This window comes from Narcine bancroftii, chromosome 1 (assembly GCF_036971445.1).
Source record: "Narcine bancroftii isolate sNarBan1 chromosome 1, sNarBan1.hap1, whole genome shotgun sequence".
Classification (NCBI taxonomy): Eukaryota; Metazoa; Chordata; class Chondrichthyes; order Torpediniformes; family Narcinidae; genus Narcine; species Narcine bancroftii.
In genome coordinates this window covers 400,939,104-400,956,934 of record NC_091469.1, presented here as the reverse complement: position 1 = coordinate 400,956,934, position 17,831 = coordinate 400,939,104, and the positions used below count along the sequence as shown (strand labels likewise).

Genomic DNA, 17,831 nt, shown 5'->3' with positions numbered 1-17,831 from the left:
TCCAGTTTTGACATACTGTTTGGTGCTTTTGTTGCCTTGTTTAAAATACTTCTGAGATATATTTTGTCGTGTGATTTACAGTGAGAATCAGCCCATTTCATACAGCATGGAATATAGAGTCACACAGCAAAGGACAGGCCTCTTGGCCAAACTTGATCTGATTGCAGTTCATACAGAAAATGGAAGTAGTTATGTTGTGCCTGGTGTTTGTAATGTATGTTTAACCAATGCCTCAAGACAATTTTGCACTTTTTCTGGCCACAGTGGAAAGCACCTTAGGGGGTGGAAGGATGGTTGGGGAGGAAAGAGTGGACCTGAGTGTCTCAGAGAGAATTATCCAGATGAAAAGCAGATAGGGGTGGAGAGGGGAAGATGTGTTTGGTAGTGGGATTACACTGAAGTTGGCAAGAGTCGGAGGATAATGAGTCTGATGTGGAGGCTGGTGGAGTGAAAGTGAGGACCAGAGGGGGAAGAGGTACAATCCAGGTAGCTGGTTTGTAATAGGTAGATACCTGTTTGTTCCAGAAATGGCCCCAAATTCATAAACAACTGTTTTAATAGTGCTAACAGAACTTTGGTGGTCCTGGTGTAGGTCATTGGCTTATTTTCATACTAAACTGATTTTGTGAGTGGATAACTGCAATCAAAATTAGATCATACAATTTAATCTCAAAATTACAATTCTTATGAGAAAAATCAAAAGCATAATACTGCAGATCCCTCACTCTTACAGGACTAGGTGCTGCATAATCAGTAGTTAACTGGCAGGAAGCCAACAGAGCTGCATTTACTTAGCACCATGGAGGAGAATATGCAGAATCACAAGAGTAGCCATTCACATGGTTGACATAGATCAGTGGAATGACTATGTTTAGCGTGACACGAGCTGGATACTGAGTAGTTTGAATTCCTTCTGATTCTGCGTGGTATCCACAAGATTATATTCTCCCATTTCCACCTTCCACTTCAGATGCCTGCTGATCTTTGGCAAGAGGGAACAATATGTGCTCATTGGTCTTTGAATAGAGAGTATCAGCAGTTTTTATAGACATAGAACATCACAGCACAGTACAGGGACTTCGGCCCACAATATTGTGCTGACCTGAATAAACCTACCTATAAAAGCAAACCTTCCTTACTTCATTGCCCTCAATTTTTCTTTCATTCACGTGCCTGTCTAAGAATCTTTTAAAGGTCCCTATTGCACCAGCCTCTACCACCACCCATGGTGTAATGGAATATTTGGGAAATAAATTGGTAAAATTAGAGTAGGTTACATATACACTTTAAAACAGATCTTATTTGAAATACTGAAGAATTCATATTCAGTGATTTTACAGAAACTATGGAGAATGCTGTGCACATTTCACAAATAGGTGAAATGATGTCATTAAAGTAACAAGCAGGAGACAATCTGGCTGTTAAAAGCTCTTTGCAAGGGTTTTGACAAAGTGCACAGAAAGGTCACTCCTGGGTTTTTGTTTACCTAAAGACAACAGCTTGACCAAGAAGACTAACTCCTATTGTTTGCTGGAGAAGGTCAGGGGTTTTGCAAGTGAGAGAGTCACATGGGCTTTCTGGCAGTTGGGGAGAGAGAGAGAGAGAGAGAGAGAGAGAGAGAGAGAGAGAGAAGAATGAGAAGTGAGATTGATCTGTGAACCAAAGAACTTTTCTTAAATTTACACACACATCACATACACGTGCACTTAGAATTAGCAGGGGATTAAGTTGGGTAGTTAAGTTAATAGAGATAAGTAAAAGTTTGATTCTGTTTTCATGTTTAAAGATAATTAAAAACAACCTTTGTTTAAGTAACTACTTGACTTGGTGAATGTCTGTTGCTGCTGGGTTTTGGGGTCCTTTGGGCTCGTAACAATGGCCATACATTCCAGGCACCCAGTACTCTCTGTGTAGGAAAAAAAAAGAACTTACCCCTAACATCTCCCTAAAACTTTCCTCCCTTCACTTTGTACAGATATCCTCTGGTGTTTACTACTCTTGCCCCAGTGATAATCTTATTGACCTCTATTAACTCCCTTCTCATCCTTCGTTGCTCCAAAGACAAAAGCCATAGTTCTGCTAACCTTGCCTCATAAGACATACTTTCTAATCCAGGTAATATCCTGGTAAATCACCCCTGCACTCTCTCCATAGTTTTCACATCCTTCCTGTCATGAGGTGACCAAAACTGAACACATTATCTTAAGTATGGTCTCAGCAGAATTTTATAGAGCTGCAGTATTACCTCTTGAAGAGTGGCATAACATCAACCTTCTGAACTTCTATATCAATCTGCTCCTAATGGAACAGTATAAAACACATCACAAGATGTTTCAATTATCTCCAATTCCAGCCTCCCTGATTAAAGTTCATGGTCACTGATCATTGTGGATGTCACAGTGGATCAGCTCGCAGAGAGGCTGCCCCCTAGTGTAAGGAACTCTGGTTCAATCCTGTCCATGAACAATGTTTGTGGAGTGTCTGTATGTTCTCCCTGTATCTGCTTGAGTTTCCTCTTTGTTTTCCAGTTTGCTTTCATGGCACAAACATGAGTAGGTTGGTAGGTTAATTAGTCATTGTAAACTACCCTATTGTGTGGGAGGAGTTGATGAGAATGTGGGAATAATTAAAAAACATAGCCTTAATGTAGAATTAGTGTGTCTGACAGTGGGGGTGGACTTGGTGGGCTGAAGGGCCTGTTTATATGCTATTATCCCTTCATGACAACTGTGTCTGGCAAAGCCATGTTGCCTGGGTCTGAGCGTGATCTTGTAACTGGAGCACAGATGTGCATGCATTTAATTTTTTGCTGGTGGAGAGAATTGTACCTGTAGTGCCCCAAACAGACAACCCTGGTCCTCATTCCAACCCCCTCCCCAATACCAAATCTATTTTCTCTTAGCTTGGCCTATTCTGTGTGCCAATTATGCTGTACTCCAAGGAAAATACCTTGCAGCCCCACTCAACATGGGACCAACTGATTGCTGCAGAAGCCTTGCAGTCAATATAAAAAAAATGCTTCAGAACCTGGCACTCCCTCAGACTTTAGAAAATTTAAAGAGCTCTTGAACTCATCAGATTCTTGCTGAGTTTCAACAACAGCCTGTGGTTATCAGCCTGCAATATGCTGGTGTCCCCTTTAAATTGTACTGGTGAGCAATCCTTCATGCAGCTGTGCCATATTGAGAGAGAATATTGGCTGGAGTATTGATTTCCTGTTTGGCAACACTACATCAAATTATCTTTGCATACTTATCAAATTCCTAATCTGTGGCCATGAAAGGCATTACAAATGCAAATTTCCCTTTTCCTCTTGTCCCTCCTTACCCACCCATTTGCTCTCCATAGTTCCTTTTCCTTGTTCACGTTCTCTTTTTCCTATCTTTTCTCCCTCATTCTATCCCACCATTGTATTTTCCAACATTCTTCTCCCTTTTATCCTCACCCTTTCTCTTTGCTTGCAGGGTACATGTTTTTCATCATGTTTATAATTGCTTATTTCTTGTGTGCTGGACTTCAGTTGTAACTCAATAGTTGGTTTCTACTTTGCAAATGTTCTGCAATGGTGTACAATTGCTTGTGGACTTTTCTGTAAAAGATTTCAGATTGGTGTCCAACAGAAAAAATAAGTGTCATATGCAATCTGATTACCAACAGTCTTTTTTTAGGAAATGGCTATGATATAGTCGAAGTACCTTGAATGTAATTACTTTTATTGGCACTAGAAGTTGCTCAAAACATAATGAAAGGCAAAAATAACTGAGGACGGCAGAACATGCTTTATTTGAATCACTTTTTTATTAAAAAGTGAGAGGATGATTCTTGGACGTCTTACTAATATGTAGTATTATTTAGACGCTACTCAATCATGTCCAACTTGTGAGAATTGCAAGCAGCTTCTTTGTAAAAAAACCATCAGTTGCTTTCAAGACAAAGAGTGCAGTGTGATGTTCCTTCACTTAACCTTTCAACCCAACTGCTCAGCAGGAAGCCATGAGCAGCAGGTGAAGGAAAAGTGACTGTAATCAAGGCTAAGTGAAGAAACATTATACTTCAGTGCTCAGCTCTGGAAATATTATAAAGATGGTTCCTTCTGGGAGATGAGATTATAAATGTTTACGTGCAGCATACTTTAGGGGCTGGAGCACATTCATATCATTATTTATGGTCTGGGATTTTTCAGAAAGATGTTTAAAGGAATGGGCATCTTTATAACAATCTGGCTGCAAACTCAAGGGTAACATGTCTGGCGATCTTTAAATATCAGTCTTTATTTCTAACCTTTCACACTCAGCAGCCTGTCAATATGGAGAATCACCTTTATCATCTGCTATTGTTCACAAAATTACATGTTTTTAAAGTAATGCTGTCCTCATTTTAAGATATTTGAAAATAATTATCTTGTATATGGGTGAAGAGAGGCAAAAAGATGACCCAACAATTTTATGAAACTAATCTGTCAGAAACCATTCTGAGGAATGGCAGAATAAATTATTCCATGTTTTGGTGTATCTGTGGCGAAAATACAATGGTTTAGAAGGAGAACTGGACACTATAATCTTGATTCATTGACGAACAATACCAGAAACATTAAATCCCAAATAACAACACAGACATTGCTTCTTGCTGGAGTTTAAATATCTTGCTACTGAACTAATATTCCAGATAATGTGGAGATTTGAGAACATATCTCAAATTATTAAAGGTGGAATGAAAAGAAACATCACAGAGAAAGTAGGGAATAATCAGAAGAAAATAATCTGTTTGCCCAATCCAGACTTTGTGAGACTCCAAAATCCAGAAATGCTCCAATAAGACACTCAGTTTGTCTAAACGAGTTCTAACAAAGAATAAAATGATTAAAATTGGATGGAAAACCAGCCAGCAGATTTGGACTCAGCCTGGGGGGCATTCAGTACAGTTGACAAATCAGATTCCTCACAAACATCTGGACACTTGTGGCAAAATAGGGAGAGCTGCTATACAGTTGGAATCCTTTTCCCATGGTAAAAATGCCACCTATTAGAGTATGTGTATTTAAGGGGGTGGGGTGGCGGAGTTTCAGAGAGATGTGTGGGCCAATTTGATGCCCTGAGAATGATAGGGTCCTGGAAATAGCTGTTCAGAGAAGTGATAGATGCACCTATAGGAGCAGTGTTTAAGAGGCTATGGATAGACATATGAATATGCACGATTTAGATGGATATGGATCATGTGCAAGCAGTAGATTTTTACTTTACCTGGGCTTCATGTACGGCACAGACACGTAGAGCGAAGGATCAGTTCCTTTGCTGTGGTGTTTCATGTGCCCACAGACTTCTTGCCATCCTCAGCAAATCACACTTTTCAGGGAACGTTCCACACTCCTGATCTGATCTGGACACGGACTGTGCCAAGGCAGAATACAGTCAGGAAGGAAGGGCTTTAAACTCCTCAACGTTGAGACTTCATCGCATCAGGCCAACATGGGCAAATAAACCCATATCTTTTTTACATTTATTCCTAAATAAAAGTCTGAAATACATGAATACAGAATTTGTTTTCAAAGCAAACCATTTTATTCCATTAACATTAACACCAGTTATCATCCATTTGTATATTTCCGGTGTTTAGCTCAAATTTTAACAAATTTGCAGCCAATAGCAGGAGTGCCTACTCGTTTAGATCAAGATGCAGTGTTTGCTAGCCTGGATTTACTCTAGCCTCTGTGGTGTTGCCTGTTTTTGGAAGGCCTCCAGTGAGCTCTTGGTCACTGCATGCTTTTCCTCCAAGGATACCTGTGCATGGATGTACACTTGAATGAGGTGCAGACAGCTGGCTTGAATGAACCCCCCAAAGGCCCTCAGACTGCACCCATGGATAGTTAGGTCTAGGAGCAGACCAAAGAGATTCTCTACCCTGGATGGCCAAGTGGCAGAAGTGAAGCAAGTACTTGAAAAATAGCCCTTCAAATACTCACAGAAGGTGTGTGGCCTCCAGGTATATATAAACATTGAAGACAGACTCCTCTAGGTAAAAGAAATGTCAAGTGGCCTGTTAATCCACCCTGTTGATTGACTGCTCCCAGTCAAGGAGGAAAATAGCCCTTCGGGAAAATTGAACCAGGTCTTGGACCAAATAAATGTTGTTCTCATAGTACTGTTGATCACCTCCATTTAATGAAACAGCACTGCCTCATGTCGAATGTCATTTGGAAAAAAAATATTTAAAATAGCATGGGCAGAAAACTTTGCCCATGAATATGACTGGGTTGGTAGCACTCCCATAGACATGGGTGGCTGGACCCACAGGAATGTAACTGCTGATTTGGACATTCAATGCATCCATTTATCACCCCAATCAGGCTACACAATCATCTGTAAGGGAATTTGACAGTGCTGTAAGACAGCACCTATTCAACAATAACATGCTCACAGGCATTATGGGTTTTGTCAGAAGCACTTGACTCTGGACTTCCTTCTCACTATGATCCAAACAAGAGGAGATATCCAAGAGCTAATATCCTAAGGTAAGGTGAGAGTGCCTATCGTCATCGAGACAGCGTTTGACTATTGGTTAAAAAAGTTATTCCAGTATATGGAATCAGTGGTGAATGTCTCTGATGTCAGTTGACACACAAAGGAAGGGTGGCTGTGTTTGTTGAAGAGCAATTATTCCAGCCACAGGTCATTGCTGTAGGTGTTTTTCAAGGCAGTCATCTTGGCACAACCATCCTGAGTTGATTCATTAGTGATGTTCCCTGGATCACAATGTGAAATACTGATGTCCACCAAAGCTTGAGCTTGAGTGCATTTCTGTAAATGAAAATAATACTAGGGCATAGGGTGGTATTTGTGGCACACAGGTAGCAGACAATTACCTCACCAACACTTTAAAATCTAACTAGCTCTTTTGGCACATTGCCCTTGGAGGATGCCATGAAGCCAATGTCCTGGGATGCTCAACAAGCTGAATCTTATGTACAGGATTTCATCCAAGACACAAAAGCTATTTCACCATCCACAAGGCACAAGGAGTATGATGGAATTCTCTTCATTTAACTGCAAAACCAACAATACCTGAAGCTCAATGTCACCTTAGCACCATAGAAATACTTTGACTTCATGGACCGCAGTGAGTAAACAAAGAATCATTACATTGTTTTGAGGAAAGTTAGATATTGACAACAAATGTAGAGATTGACAGCACTCAGTGGTTCTAACTTTCTCTACATGAATTTTTAAAGAAGGGATTATTACAAACCCATTCAAACAAAAACAAATTGCATTTATCTTGGAAGGACTAGAGAAAGATTTCCTGTAAGTGGTAAATCACAAAATGTTCTTTGTAAACAGTTTTATGGCTCAACTATTCACAGCACACAAAGGAACTCTTCCCTCAGTAAATGTTAATTGATTTGCCAGTCTTTATTTGTGAGAGCAGACTGTTTAGACTGGGTCTTTTTATTCATTGACATGCTTTCACTTGCAATCTGGATTTTTTATTTCATGAATTTAATTTTCTACAGGTTTGAATTTTAAAATGTTTCCAGACTGCTCTGGTCCATTTGTGTATATATAATTTACAACATTAATGCGAATTGCTCAAAAATGGACTGGGTTTTATCCAATACACAAAAGTGCTGGCGAACATCAGCAGGTTACACAGTGTCTATGGGAAGCAAAGGGATATGACCAACGTTTTGGGCATGAGCCCTTTGTCAAAATTTCATCCAGATGTTTCAGTGAATCTCCACAAATGCTCTGTTTGTTGCATACTTTCTGTATTCCCTCATTGTGGGTCAGATTTTATAACTTTATTTTTGTTTATCTCGAGTGCTTCACAAATGACGAGATTCAATCTTATTTGGAGAATAAACGGGCCATTCACACCTAACTTTTTTCCAGTGAAAAATCTATCACTAGGTGGCAGACAAAAGCAATCTAGATGATGTGCTGATATCCTACATGCATCCTACATCCCTCTCCATATCCTCTCCATATCCCCTCGCATACAGTGTCTCTTGGTAATTGCATACCCCTGTTTGGAAATGTCCTGAGTGAACATTTTCAGATGCTAACTTGCTATCTATCTGGCCACTTTGGCTTTCACAATACCATAAATTTAGCATCATTTTGTTGATTGTGTGTGGTTATTCACAGGAGAAAAAATAATAAGCAAATATTGAGAAGCTGGGTGGACTACTTCCATGGAGAGATGTGGACAGTCATTGGTCTGAGTTGAGACTCTTTCGCAAAAAAACAATTTGCTTGGTAGGCAAACATTATATTCACAATTTATACCCTAAATCCCTCAATAACTTCTCCCTTGCTGCATCATCATTTTCTGTTTTGAGATTTTTCTTAAAACAAACCTCTGCCCAAGCTGCTGTTTACCAATCCTAATAGGGCCACATCAAACTTGTGAAAGATAATGGTTCCAAATGCAACTATGGGCACTGTCATTTGTTTAAAAGGCATGAAATGCAGTCCACACTTCATAATAATAAGAATTACGTTGATAATTAATTGTCATATACATTGTACAATGTGCATACGTATCAAATGTGGTGCAGCAAGCAGACACAAAACACACAAAGACTGTACTATAAGCTTTAATCCAGTTTCAATCTCCAAGGTTTCACGTGTGACTGGCCCTGGAGGGGCCGGCTCAAGGTCTAGATCTAGGTCAGTTGATTGACAGCCAGCCATGTGGGTAGAGTCAGCCTCCCAGATGGTCTTCTTGCAGGTTCAAAGGTCACCCCTTGCAGTAGGCTGATGGTTGTATCTTTTTTGGTAAATGTATGGAGCCCATATTTAAAAACTCTTGATATGAAGAGTCCGGTGGATGTCTCAGTCTCCACAGCTAAAAAAGTTGATTATTGTTGTCTTTAGTGATGATCTCCTTGTAGATGGGAAGTGGGAGGGTGTTAATGGGGTGGATGAGGGAGGTTGGGTTGGGGGGGGGTTATTCAATTATATAATGTTTGTATCAGCCTTGGTTTGGATCAACAAGTCTTTGATTCTTTCGATGAGCTCTACAATTTTATTAGCAAAAGACAGGAGCTCTTCACAGGTGGCCGACCAGCCCGGAATGATCCGACCTGGCTAGGGACACAACCCTTTAAGGCCCAGACAATAGGCGTGGCTTAGCTCTCAGCCAATCGCTGTAAGCACAGTCTAGATACAGTAACTATATACACTATGTACATTGGTGATAGACCTGTACTATCACATTCACCCCTTCTTGGAGAACTGACCCTGGAAAAAAACCCCAAAAAAAACGAGGGAGAGAATGAAAGGAAGGGGTAGGTTAAGGACTGTAGCGGTCAGGAGGTCTGACCATCCGGCATGACCGCTGTGGTGCCGGGATTGGGGTCGCTGGAGTGGTGTCGCCAGCGGGCTCGTCGGGTGCGACCGCTCCTTTGCTCAATTCCCCAGTCGTGTTGTCGGCAGGGTGGCCCGGGTCATTGGGGTGCTGTTGGTCCTTCTGTTGCGGCACGGGGCCTGGGGAATAAAGAGTTGGGGAAGATTGGGTTGGGGGGTTTGCTGGGTCTACCGCATCCTGAGCTAGGTCCCGCACTGAAACAATGTCCTCCCGCCCGTCTGGGAACTCAACGTAGGCGTAATGCGGGTTCGCATGGAGTAGAGTCACTCGGTCGACCAAGGTGTCGTTCTTTGAGTGCCAGACGTGGCATCGCAAAAGGACGGGGCCAGGGACGGTGAGCCATGCCGGTACAGTGGTTCCTGATTCGGATTTCCTCGGGAAAAGGAACATCCTTTCGTGGGGGGTGGCATTTGTTGCAGTACATAGGAGGGAGTGGATGGAGTGTAAGGCACTAGTGAGAACCTCCTGCCACTGAGAGGTGGGGAGACCCTAGACCGGAGAGCCAGTGTAACCGCTCTCCTTATGGTGGCATTCTTCCTCTCGACCTGGCCGTTACCGTGTGGGTTATAGCTCGTGGTCCTGCTTGAAGCGATACCACACTTCAGAAGGTACTGTTGTAGCTCTGCGCTCATGAATGAGGATCCCCTATCACTGTGGATGGAATTGGGGTAACCGAAGATGGCGAAAATACTGTGAAGGGCCTGTATCACTGAGGTGGCAGTGGTGTGTGGGCAGGGCACAGCGAACGGGAAGCGGGAGTACTCGTCGATGGCCGTAAGGATGTAGGTATTACGGTTGGTTGACGGTAGGGGCCCCTTAAAGTCTACGCTAAGACGCTCGAAGCGGCGGGTGGCTTTGATAACGTGGGAGTTATCCGGACGGAAGAAGTGGGGCTTGCATTCAGTGCACACCGAACAGGCTCGGGTCATGGAGCGGATCTCCTCGACTGTATAGGGTAGGTTGCGCACCTTTACAAAGTGGGCAAACCTAGTGACCCCTGGATGACAGAGCGCCTGATGGAGTTTCTGTAGTCTGTCCATCTGTATGCTGGCGCACGTCCCCCTGGAGATCCGACCTGGCTAGGGACACAACCCTTTAAGGCCCAGACAATAGGCGTGGCTTAGCTCTCAGCCAATCGCTGTAAGCACAGTCTAGATACAGTAACTATGTACATTTGTGATAGATCTGTACTATCACACAGCCATGTGGGTAGAGTCAGCCTCCCAGATGGTCTTCTTGCAGGTTCAAAGGTCACCCCCTGCAGTAGGCTAGTGGTTGTATCTTTCTTGGTAAATGTATGGAGCCCACATTTAAAAACTCTTGATATGAAGAGTCCGGTGGATGTCTCAGTCTCCACAGCTAAAAAAGTTGATTATTGTTGTCTTTAGTGATGATCTCCTTGTAGATGGGAAGTGGGAGGGTGTTAATGGGGTGGATGAGGGAGGTTGGGGGAGGGGGGGTTTATTCAATTATATAATGTTTGTATCAGCCTTGGTTTGGATCAACAAGTCTTTGATTCTTTCGATGAGCTCTACAATTTTATTAGCAAAAGACAGGAGCTCTTCACAGGTGGCCGACCAGCCCGGAATGATCCGACCTGGCTAGGGACATAACCCTTTAAGGCCCAGACAATAGGCGTGGCTTAGCTCTCAGCCAATCGCTGTAAGCACAGTAACTATATACACTATGTACATTGGTGATAGATCTGTACTATCACATTCACCCCTTCTTGGAGAACTGACCCTGGAAAAAAACCCAAAAAAAACGAGGGAGAGAATGAAAGGAAGGGGTAGGTTAAGGACTGTAGCGGTCAGGAGGTCTGACCATCTGGCATGACCGCTGTGGTGCCGGGATTGGGGTCGCTGGAGTGGTGTCGCCAGCGGGCTCGTCGGGTGCGACCGCTCCTTTGCTCAATTCCCCAGTCGTGTTGTCGGCAGGGTGGCCCGGGTCATTGGGGTGCTGTTGGTCCTTCTGTTGCGGCACGGGGCCTGGGGAATAAAGAGTTGGGGAAGATTGGGTTGGGGGGTTTGCTGGGTCTACCACATCCTGAGCTAGGTCCCGCACTGAAACAATGTCCTCCCGCCCGTCTGGGAACTCAACGTAGGCGTAATGCGGGTTCGCATGGAGTAGAGTCACTCGGTCGACCAAGGTGTCGTTCTTTGAGTGCCAGACGTGGCATCGCAAAAGGACGGGGCCAGGGACGGTGAGCCATGCCGGTACAGTGGTTCCTGATTCGGATTTCCTCGGGAAAAGGAACATCCTTTCGTGGGGGGTGGCATTTGTTGCAGTACATAGGAGGGAGTGGATGGAGTGTAAGGCACTAGTGAGAACCTCCTGCCACTGAGAGGTGGGGAGACCCTAGACCGGAGAGCCAGTGTAACCGCTCTCCTTATGGTGGCATTCTTCCTCTCGACCTGGCCGTTACCGTGTGGGTTATAGCTCGTGGTCCTGCTTGAAGCGATACCACACTTCAGAAGGTACTGTTGTAGCTCTGCACTCATGAATGAGGATCCCCTATCACTGTGGATGGAATTGGGGTAACCGAAGATGGCGAAAATACTGTGAAGGGCCTGTATCACTGAGGTGGCAGTGGTGTGTGGGCAGGGCACAGCGAACGGGAAGCGGGAGTACTCGTCGATGGCCGTAAGGATGTAGGTATTACGGTTGGTTGACGGTAGGGGCCCCTTAAAGTCTACGCTAAGACGCTCGAAGCGGCGGGTGGCTTTGATAACGTGGGAGTTATCCGGACGGAAGAAGTGGGGCTTGCATTCAGTGCACACCGAACAGGCTCGGGTCATGGAGCGGATCTCCTCGACTGTATAGGGTAGGTTGCGCACCTTTACAAAGTGGGCAAACCTAGTGACCCCTGGATGACAGAGCGCCTGATGGAGTTTCTGTAGTCTGTCCATCTGTATGCTGGCGCACGTCCCCCTGGAGATCCGACCTGGCTAGGGACACAACCCTTTAAGGCCCAGACAATAGGCGTGGCTTAGCTCTCAGCCAATCGCTGTAAGCACAGTCTAGATACAGTAACTATGTACATTTGTGATAGATCTGTACTATCACACAGCCATGTGGGTAGAGTCAGCCTCCCAGATGGTCTTCTTGCAGGTTCAAAGGTCACCCCCTGCAGTAGGCTAGTGGTTGTATCTTTCTTGGTAAATGTATGGAGCCCACATTTAAAAACTCTTGATATGAAGAGTCCGGTGGATGTCTCAGTCTCCACAGCTAAAAAAGTTGATTATTGTTGTCTTTAGTGATGATCTCCTTGTAGATGGGAAGTGGGAGGGTGTTAATGGGGTGGATGAGGGAGGTTGGGGGAGGGGGGGTTATTCAATTATATAATGTTTGTATCAATATATAATATGATTTAAAATTATAAATACAATATTTTTAAAAATTCATAAAGAAGATGACCTTGTTACTATTAATCCCCATGGTCTCTTGGCTTTAGCCTATCACAGATATTCCCCTTTCCCACCCGCCCTTCAGCTTAGCAAGCTTCCTTTCCCTCCTTCATCTGGAATGATTTCAGATTCCCGAATCTATCTGCAGTATACATTTGAAGGCTAAACACTGATAAAGAGCAATTACAATACCACTTTCTCAATGGTGCCTTGGAATTCAATTATGTTTTGTTTTAGTGCAAGTCTAGAGTAAAAGTAGCTTCCTTATTTTTACAGGGGATGGTAAAGAAAACCAGTAAGGGGACTTAAAGACAGTCGAATATTTCTGTTTAAAACTGAGAACATTTCTCAGTGTGAAATTCAAGAAGTCATGCATTTCATGTGAAGTTTAAGGATATACCTTGGGCATTTTTTTTCATGCAGAGCCTGGAATCGGTTTCCAAGGGAAGAAGGCATGGCAGTTGTATTTAAGAGGCTTTTGGATAGGCGCATGAAATGCAGGGAATGGTGGGTTGTGGATCATCTTCAGGCAGAGGGGAGTTAGATTGATTTGGCATCATGTTCAGTGCAGACATCTTAGTATGGAGGGGCTGTTCCTGTGCTACACTGCTCTATATTCAGTGCCCTGTGCATAAACAATGTCTATATTGCACAATTACACTTGTGAAATTTCTTCATTTCTTTCTGATTACAGAAGTGAACATCATGTGGGCAGCACATCAAGTACACCACAGCTCTGAAGACTACAATCTGTCTACAGCCCTTCGGCAGTCTGTATTACAGAAATACTTTTCCTGGGTAAGTCATTTCACTGTCATTAAGCAGTGAAACAAGTCTGCTCAGTTGAAAAGTGCAAAGAATAAGCTAATTCCATGATGCAGCTTCTTGGATTTACTTGGATGTTGTTCAGTAAGAGGGCTTGTCTTGCAAAGACTTTTAAATGTAGTCATGTGTATATTTGCACCAGTGAGTATAATCTTGTAATTCTAACTAATCCTACTCTGTGGATCTTCAGTTTGATTTTTTTTTTTGTATTGATTTAAATTTCACAGTGGTGGTCTGAAGTGCAATTTGTAATTCAAGTTGTTCCCCAACACCCTCTCCAACCTCATCACCTCTGGTTACCGCTCTCCCATGGCCTCCAACCTCATTGTTTCCCATCCCTGCACTACCAGATTCTACCTTTTACCTTAGACACACAAACCCAACCACCCGGGTAGACCCATTGTTTCTGCTTGCTCTTGCTCCACCAAACCGGTTTTGTCTTACCATTACTCTACCTTTTCTTCCCTGGTTCAATCCCTCCCCACCTCATAACTTGATGAAGGACTCTAGCCTGAAATGTTGGTTATGTATCTTTATCTTTACTATATAAAGTACACTCTTTGACTTGCTGAGTTTCTCCAGCATTGTGTTTTTGCTATCTTATTGGCTCTACATTAAAGCCCTGAGACGCTGGGAGAACAAAGATGCATGCATTTGATGCTCTTTATCTCCAACAGTTTAGAATTCATCATCATCCCCCCCCTCAAAACTGAGCAGCAAACTCCAAGACTTGGGCCTTAATGCCCCAGTGTGTGATTGGATCCTGGATTTCCTCACCTCAAGACCACAATCAGCGAGGATTGGTAAGAACATCTCCTCCACAATCTCCATCAGTACTGGAGCACCACAAGGCTGCATTCTTAGCACCCTGCTCTACTCACTTTTCACATATGATAGTGCGGCTCAGTACAATAATAATGCCATCTACAAATTTGATGACGATACCATGATAGAGGGTTGTTAAAAAAACAGGACATTGAGTCAGCATACAGGAGGAAGATTGAAAACTTTGCTGAATGGTGCATGAACAAACCTCACACTCAATGTCAGTAAAACCAAGGAGTTGATTGTGGACTTCAGGGGAGGAGAATGACAGGTGTATGATCCAGTGATTATGAGTGATCATTGGTGGATCCGAGATAGAGAGAGTGAGTAAATTTAAATTCCTGGGAGTCATTATTTCGGAGGACATTTCCCGGACCCAATAGATAAACGTCATCATGAACAAAGCACGTCAGCACCTCTACTTTCTTGGAAGTTTGCAGAGGTTTGATATGATATCGAAAATCTTCTTCAGATGTGTAGTGCAAAGTGTGCTGACTGGCTTTATCATGGTCTGCTATGGGGTCACATTACCTCTGAATGGAAAGCCCTGTAAAAGGAAGTGGACATAGTAAAGCACAGACAAAACTCTCCCCTCCATTGACTAATCTACATGGAATGTTGCTAACAGAAAGCTGCAACATTCATCAGGATCTATACCACCCAGGACATGCTCTGTTCTCATTGCTGCCATCAGGAAAGAGGCAGAGGTCCCATAAGACTCACACCACCAGGTTCAGGAACAGTTACCCCTCCACCATCAGACTCTGAAACAACAAACTCAATCAGAGACTAATTTACGGATTCTTACTTTGCACACTAATTATTATTGAATATTTATTTTTTTGTATTTTGCCCAGTTTGTTTGCACTATTTCCTTGTTTATATTTCTTTTTTTTATTTTTCACACTATGAACCATACTGACCAAAATACACACAAACATTTCCCTCTTGAATATACACAGTCATTTTTTCCCCTTTTCCCCCCTTCCTTATCTCCCTCCTTCACCCCCCCTCCCCACTCACTCAATGTTCAACATATATGATACATTAAACCCATTAAACAATGTCATCACACAATGAAAATAAACAAGAAATTTGTGTCTTCTACTTTGACATACTGGGTCAGTTCATTTCATCTTCTTCTCCTTCTGTCATTTTAGGCGATGGAGGTCCGCGGTCGGACTTCTCTGTTGTGTTCCATGTACGGTTCCCAAATATGTTCGAATACTATGATGTTATTTCTTAAATTATATGTTATTTTTTTCCAATGGAATACATTTATTCATTTCTATGTACCATTGCTATATTCTCAGGCTATCTTCTAATTTTCAGGTTGACATAATACATTTTTTTGCTACAGCTAAGGCTATCATAATAAATCTTTTTTGTGCTGCATCCAAGTCGAGTCCAAGTTCTTTACTTCTTATATTACTTAGAAGAAAGATCTCTGGATTTTTTGGTATGTTGCTTTTTGTGATTTTATTTAATACCTGGTTTAGATTTTCCCAAAACTTTTCCACTTTCTCACATGCCCAAATTGCATGTACTGTTGTTTCCGTTTCCTTCTCACAGCGAAAACATCTGTCTGATACTGTTGGGTCCCATTTATTTAACTTTTGGAGCATGGTGTATAGCCTGTGTAACCAATTATATTGCATCATGCGTAACCTCGTGTTTATTGTATTTCTCATAGTTCCGGAGCATAGCTTTTCCCATGTTTCGTTCTTTATGTTTAGATCTTGTTCCCATTTTTGTTTGGGTTTACAGCTTGTTTCCTCGTTCTCTTTCTCTTGCAGTTTGATGTACATGTTTGTTATAAATATTATAATTATCATTGTGTCTGTAATCACATATTCAAAATTGCTTCCTTCTGGTAACCTCAGCCTGCTTCCCAACTTGTCCTTCAAGTAGGTTTTCAGTTGGTGGTGTGCAAACATTGTACCGTGAGTTATACCATATTTGTCCTTCATTTGTTCAAAAGATAATAATTTATTTCCCGAAAAACAATTTTCTATTCTTTTGATCCCTTTTCTCTCCCATTCTCTAAAGGAAAGGTTATCTATTGTGAAAGGGATTAGTTGATTTTGCGTCAATATTAGTTTTGGTAGTTGATAATTTGTTTTATTCCTTTCTATGTGAATCTTCTTCCAAATGTTGAACAGATGGTGCAGTACTGGTGAATTCCTATGTTGCACCAGCTTTTCATCCCACTTATATTGTATATGTTCAGGTACTTCTCCCCTATTTTATCTACTTCTAATCTGGTCCAATCTGGTTTTTCCCTTGTTTGATAAAAATCTGATAGGTATCTTAATTGTGCTGCTCTATAATAATTCTTAAAGTTTGGTAGCTGTAAGCCCCCTTATTTGTACCATTTTGTTATTTTATATAGCGCTATCCTTGTTTTCCCCCCTTTCCATAAGAATTTCCTTATTATTTTCTTTAGCTCCTTGAACAATTTCTCTGTTAGGTGAATTGGTAATGATTGAAATAGGTATTGTATCCTTGGGAAGACATTAATTTTAATACAATTTACCCATCCTATCAGTGTTAATGATAAGTCTTTCCAATGTTCTAAGTCGTCTTGCAATTTCTTCATTAATGGCTGATAATTTAGTTTGTATAGATGGCCCAGATTATTATCTAGTTGTACACCTAGGTATCGAATTGTTTGTGTTTACCATCTAAATGGTGATTCTTTCTTAAACTTTGTGAAATCCACATTATTCATTGGCATTGCTTCACTTTTATTTGCGTTGATCTTGTACCCCGATACTTTTCCATATTCCTTCAATTTCTTATGTAGTTCTTTTATTGATATTTCTGGTTCTGTTAAGTACACTATGGCATCATCTGCAAATAGACTGATTTTATATTCCTTCTCCTTTATTTTTATCCCTCTTATTTTATTTTCTGTTCTTATCAGTTCTGCCAGTGGTTCTATAGCTAACGTGAACAGTGAGGGAGATAGTGGACATCCCTGCCTAGTTGATCTGCTTTATTTAAATTGGTTTGATATATATCCATTTATTGTCAGCTTTGCCAATGGTCATTTATGTAATGCTTTAATCCAATTAATATATTTCTTTGGTAGGTGGAACCTCTGTAATACTTTAAATAAATAATTCCATTCTACTCTGTCAAAGGCTTTCTCTCCATCAAAGGCAACTGCTACTGTTGGTGTCTTGTTTCATTGTACTGCATGGATTATGTTAATGAACTTACAGATATTGTCCATTGTTCGTCTTTTCTTAATAAATCCAGTTTGATCTAGTTTTACTATTTTTGGTACACAGACGGCCAATCTGTTTGCTAATAGTTTAGCTATTATCTTATAATCTGTGTTGAGTAGAGATATTGGTCTATATGATGCTGGTGTTAGTGGATCTTTCCCTGTCTTTGGTATTA

At 41.9% G+C, this 17,831-nt stretch overlaps 1 protein-coding gene across 5 annotated transcripts in view; it reads left to right on the top strand.

Annotated features, from left to right (window-relative positions):
• Positions 1-17,831, top strand: part of agmo (alkylglycerol monooxygenase) — a 414,609-nt gene that overhangs the window by 218,624 nt on the left and 178,154 nt on the right. For all 5 annotated transcript variants that reach the window (XM_069913757.1, XM_069913754.1, XM_069913755.1 and 2 more), the window contains one exon: positions 13,468-13,571. In XM_069913757.1, the coding sequence (XP_069769858.1) occupies positions 13,468-13,571 (104 nt within the window). The remainder of the gene's footprint in view (positions 1-13,467; positions 13,572-17,831) is intronic.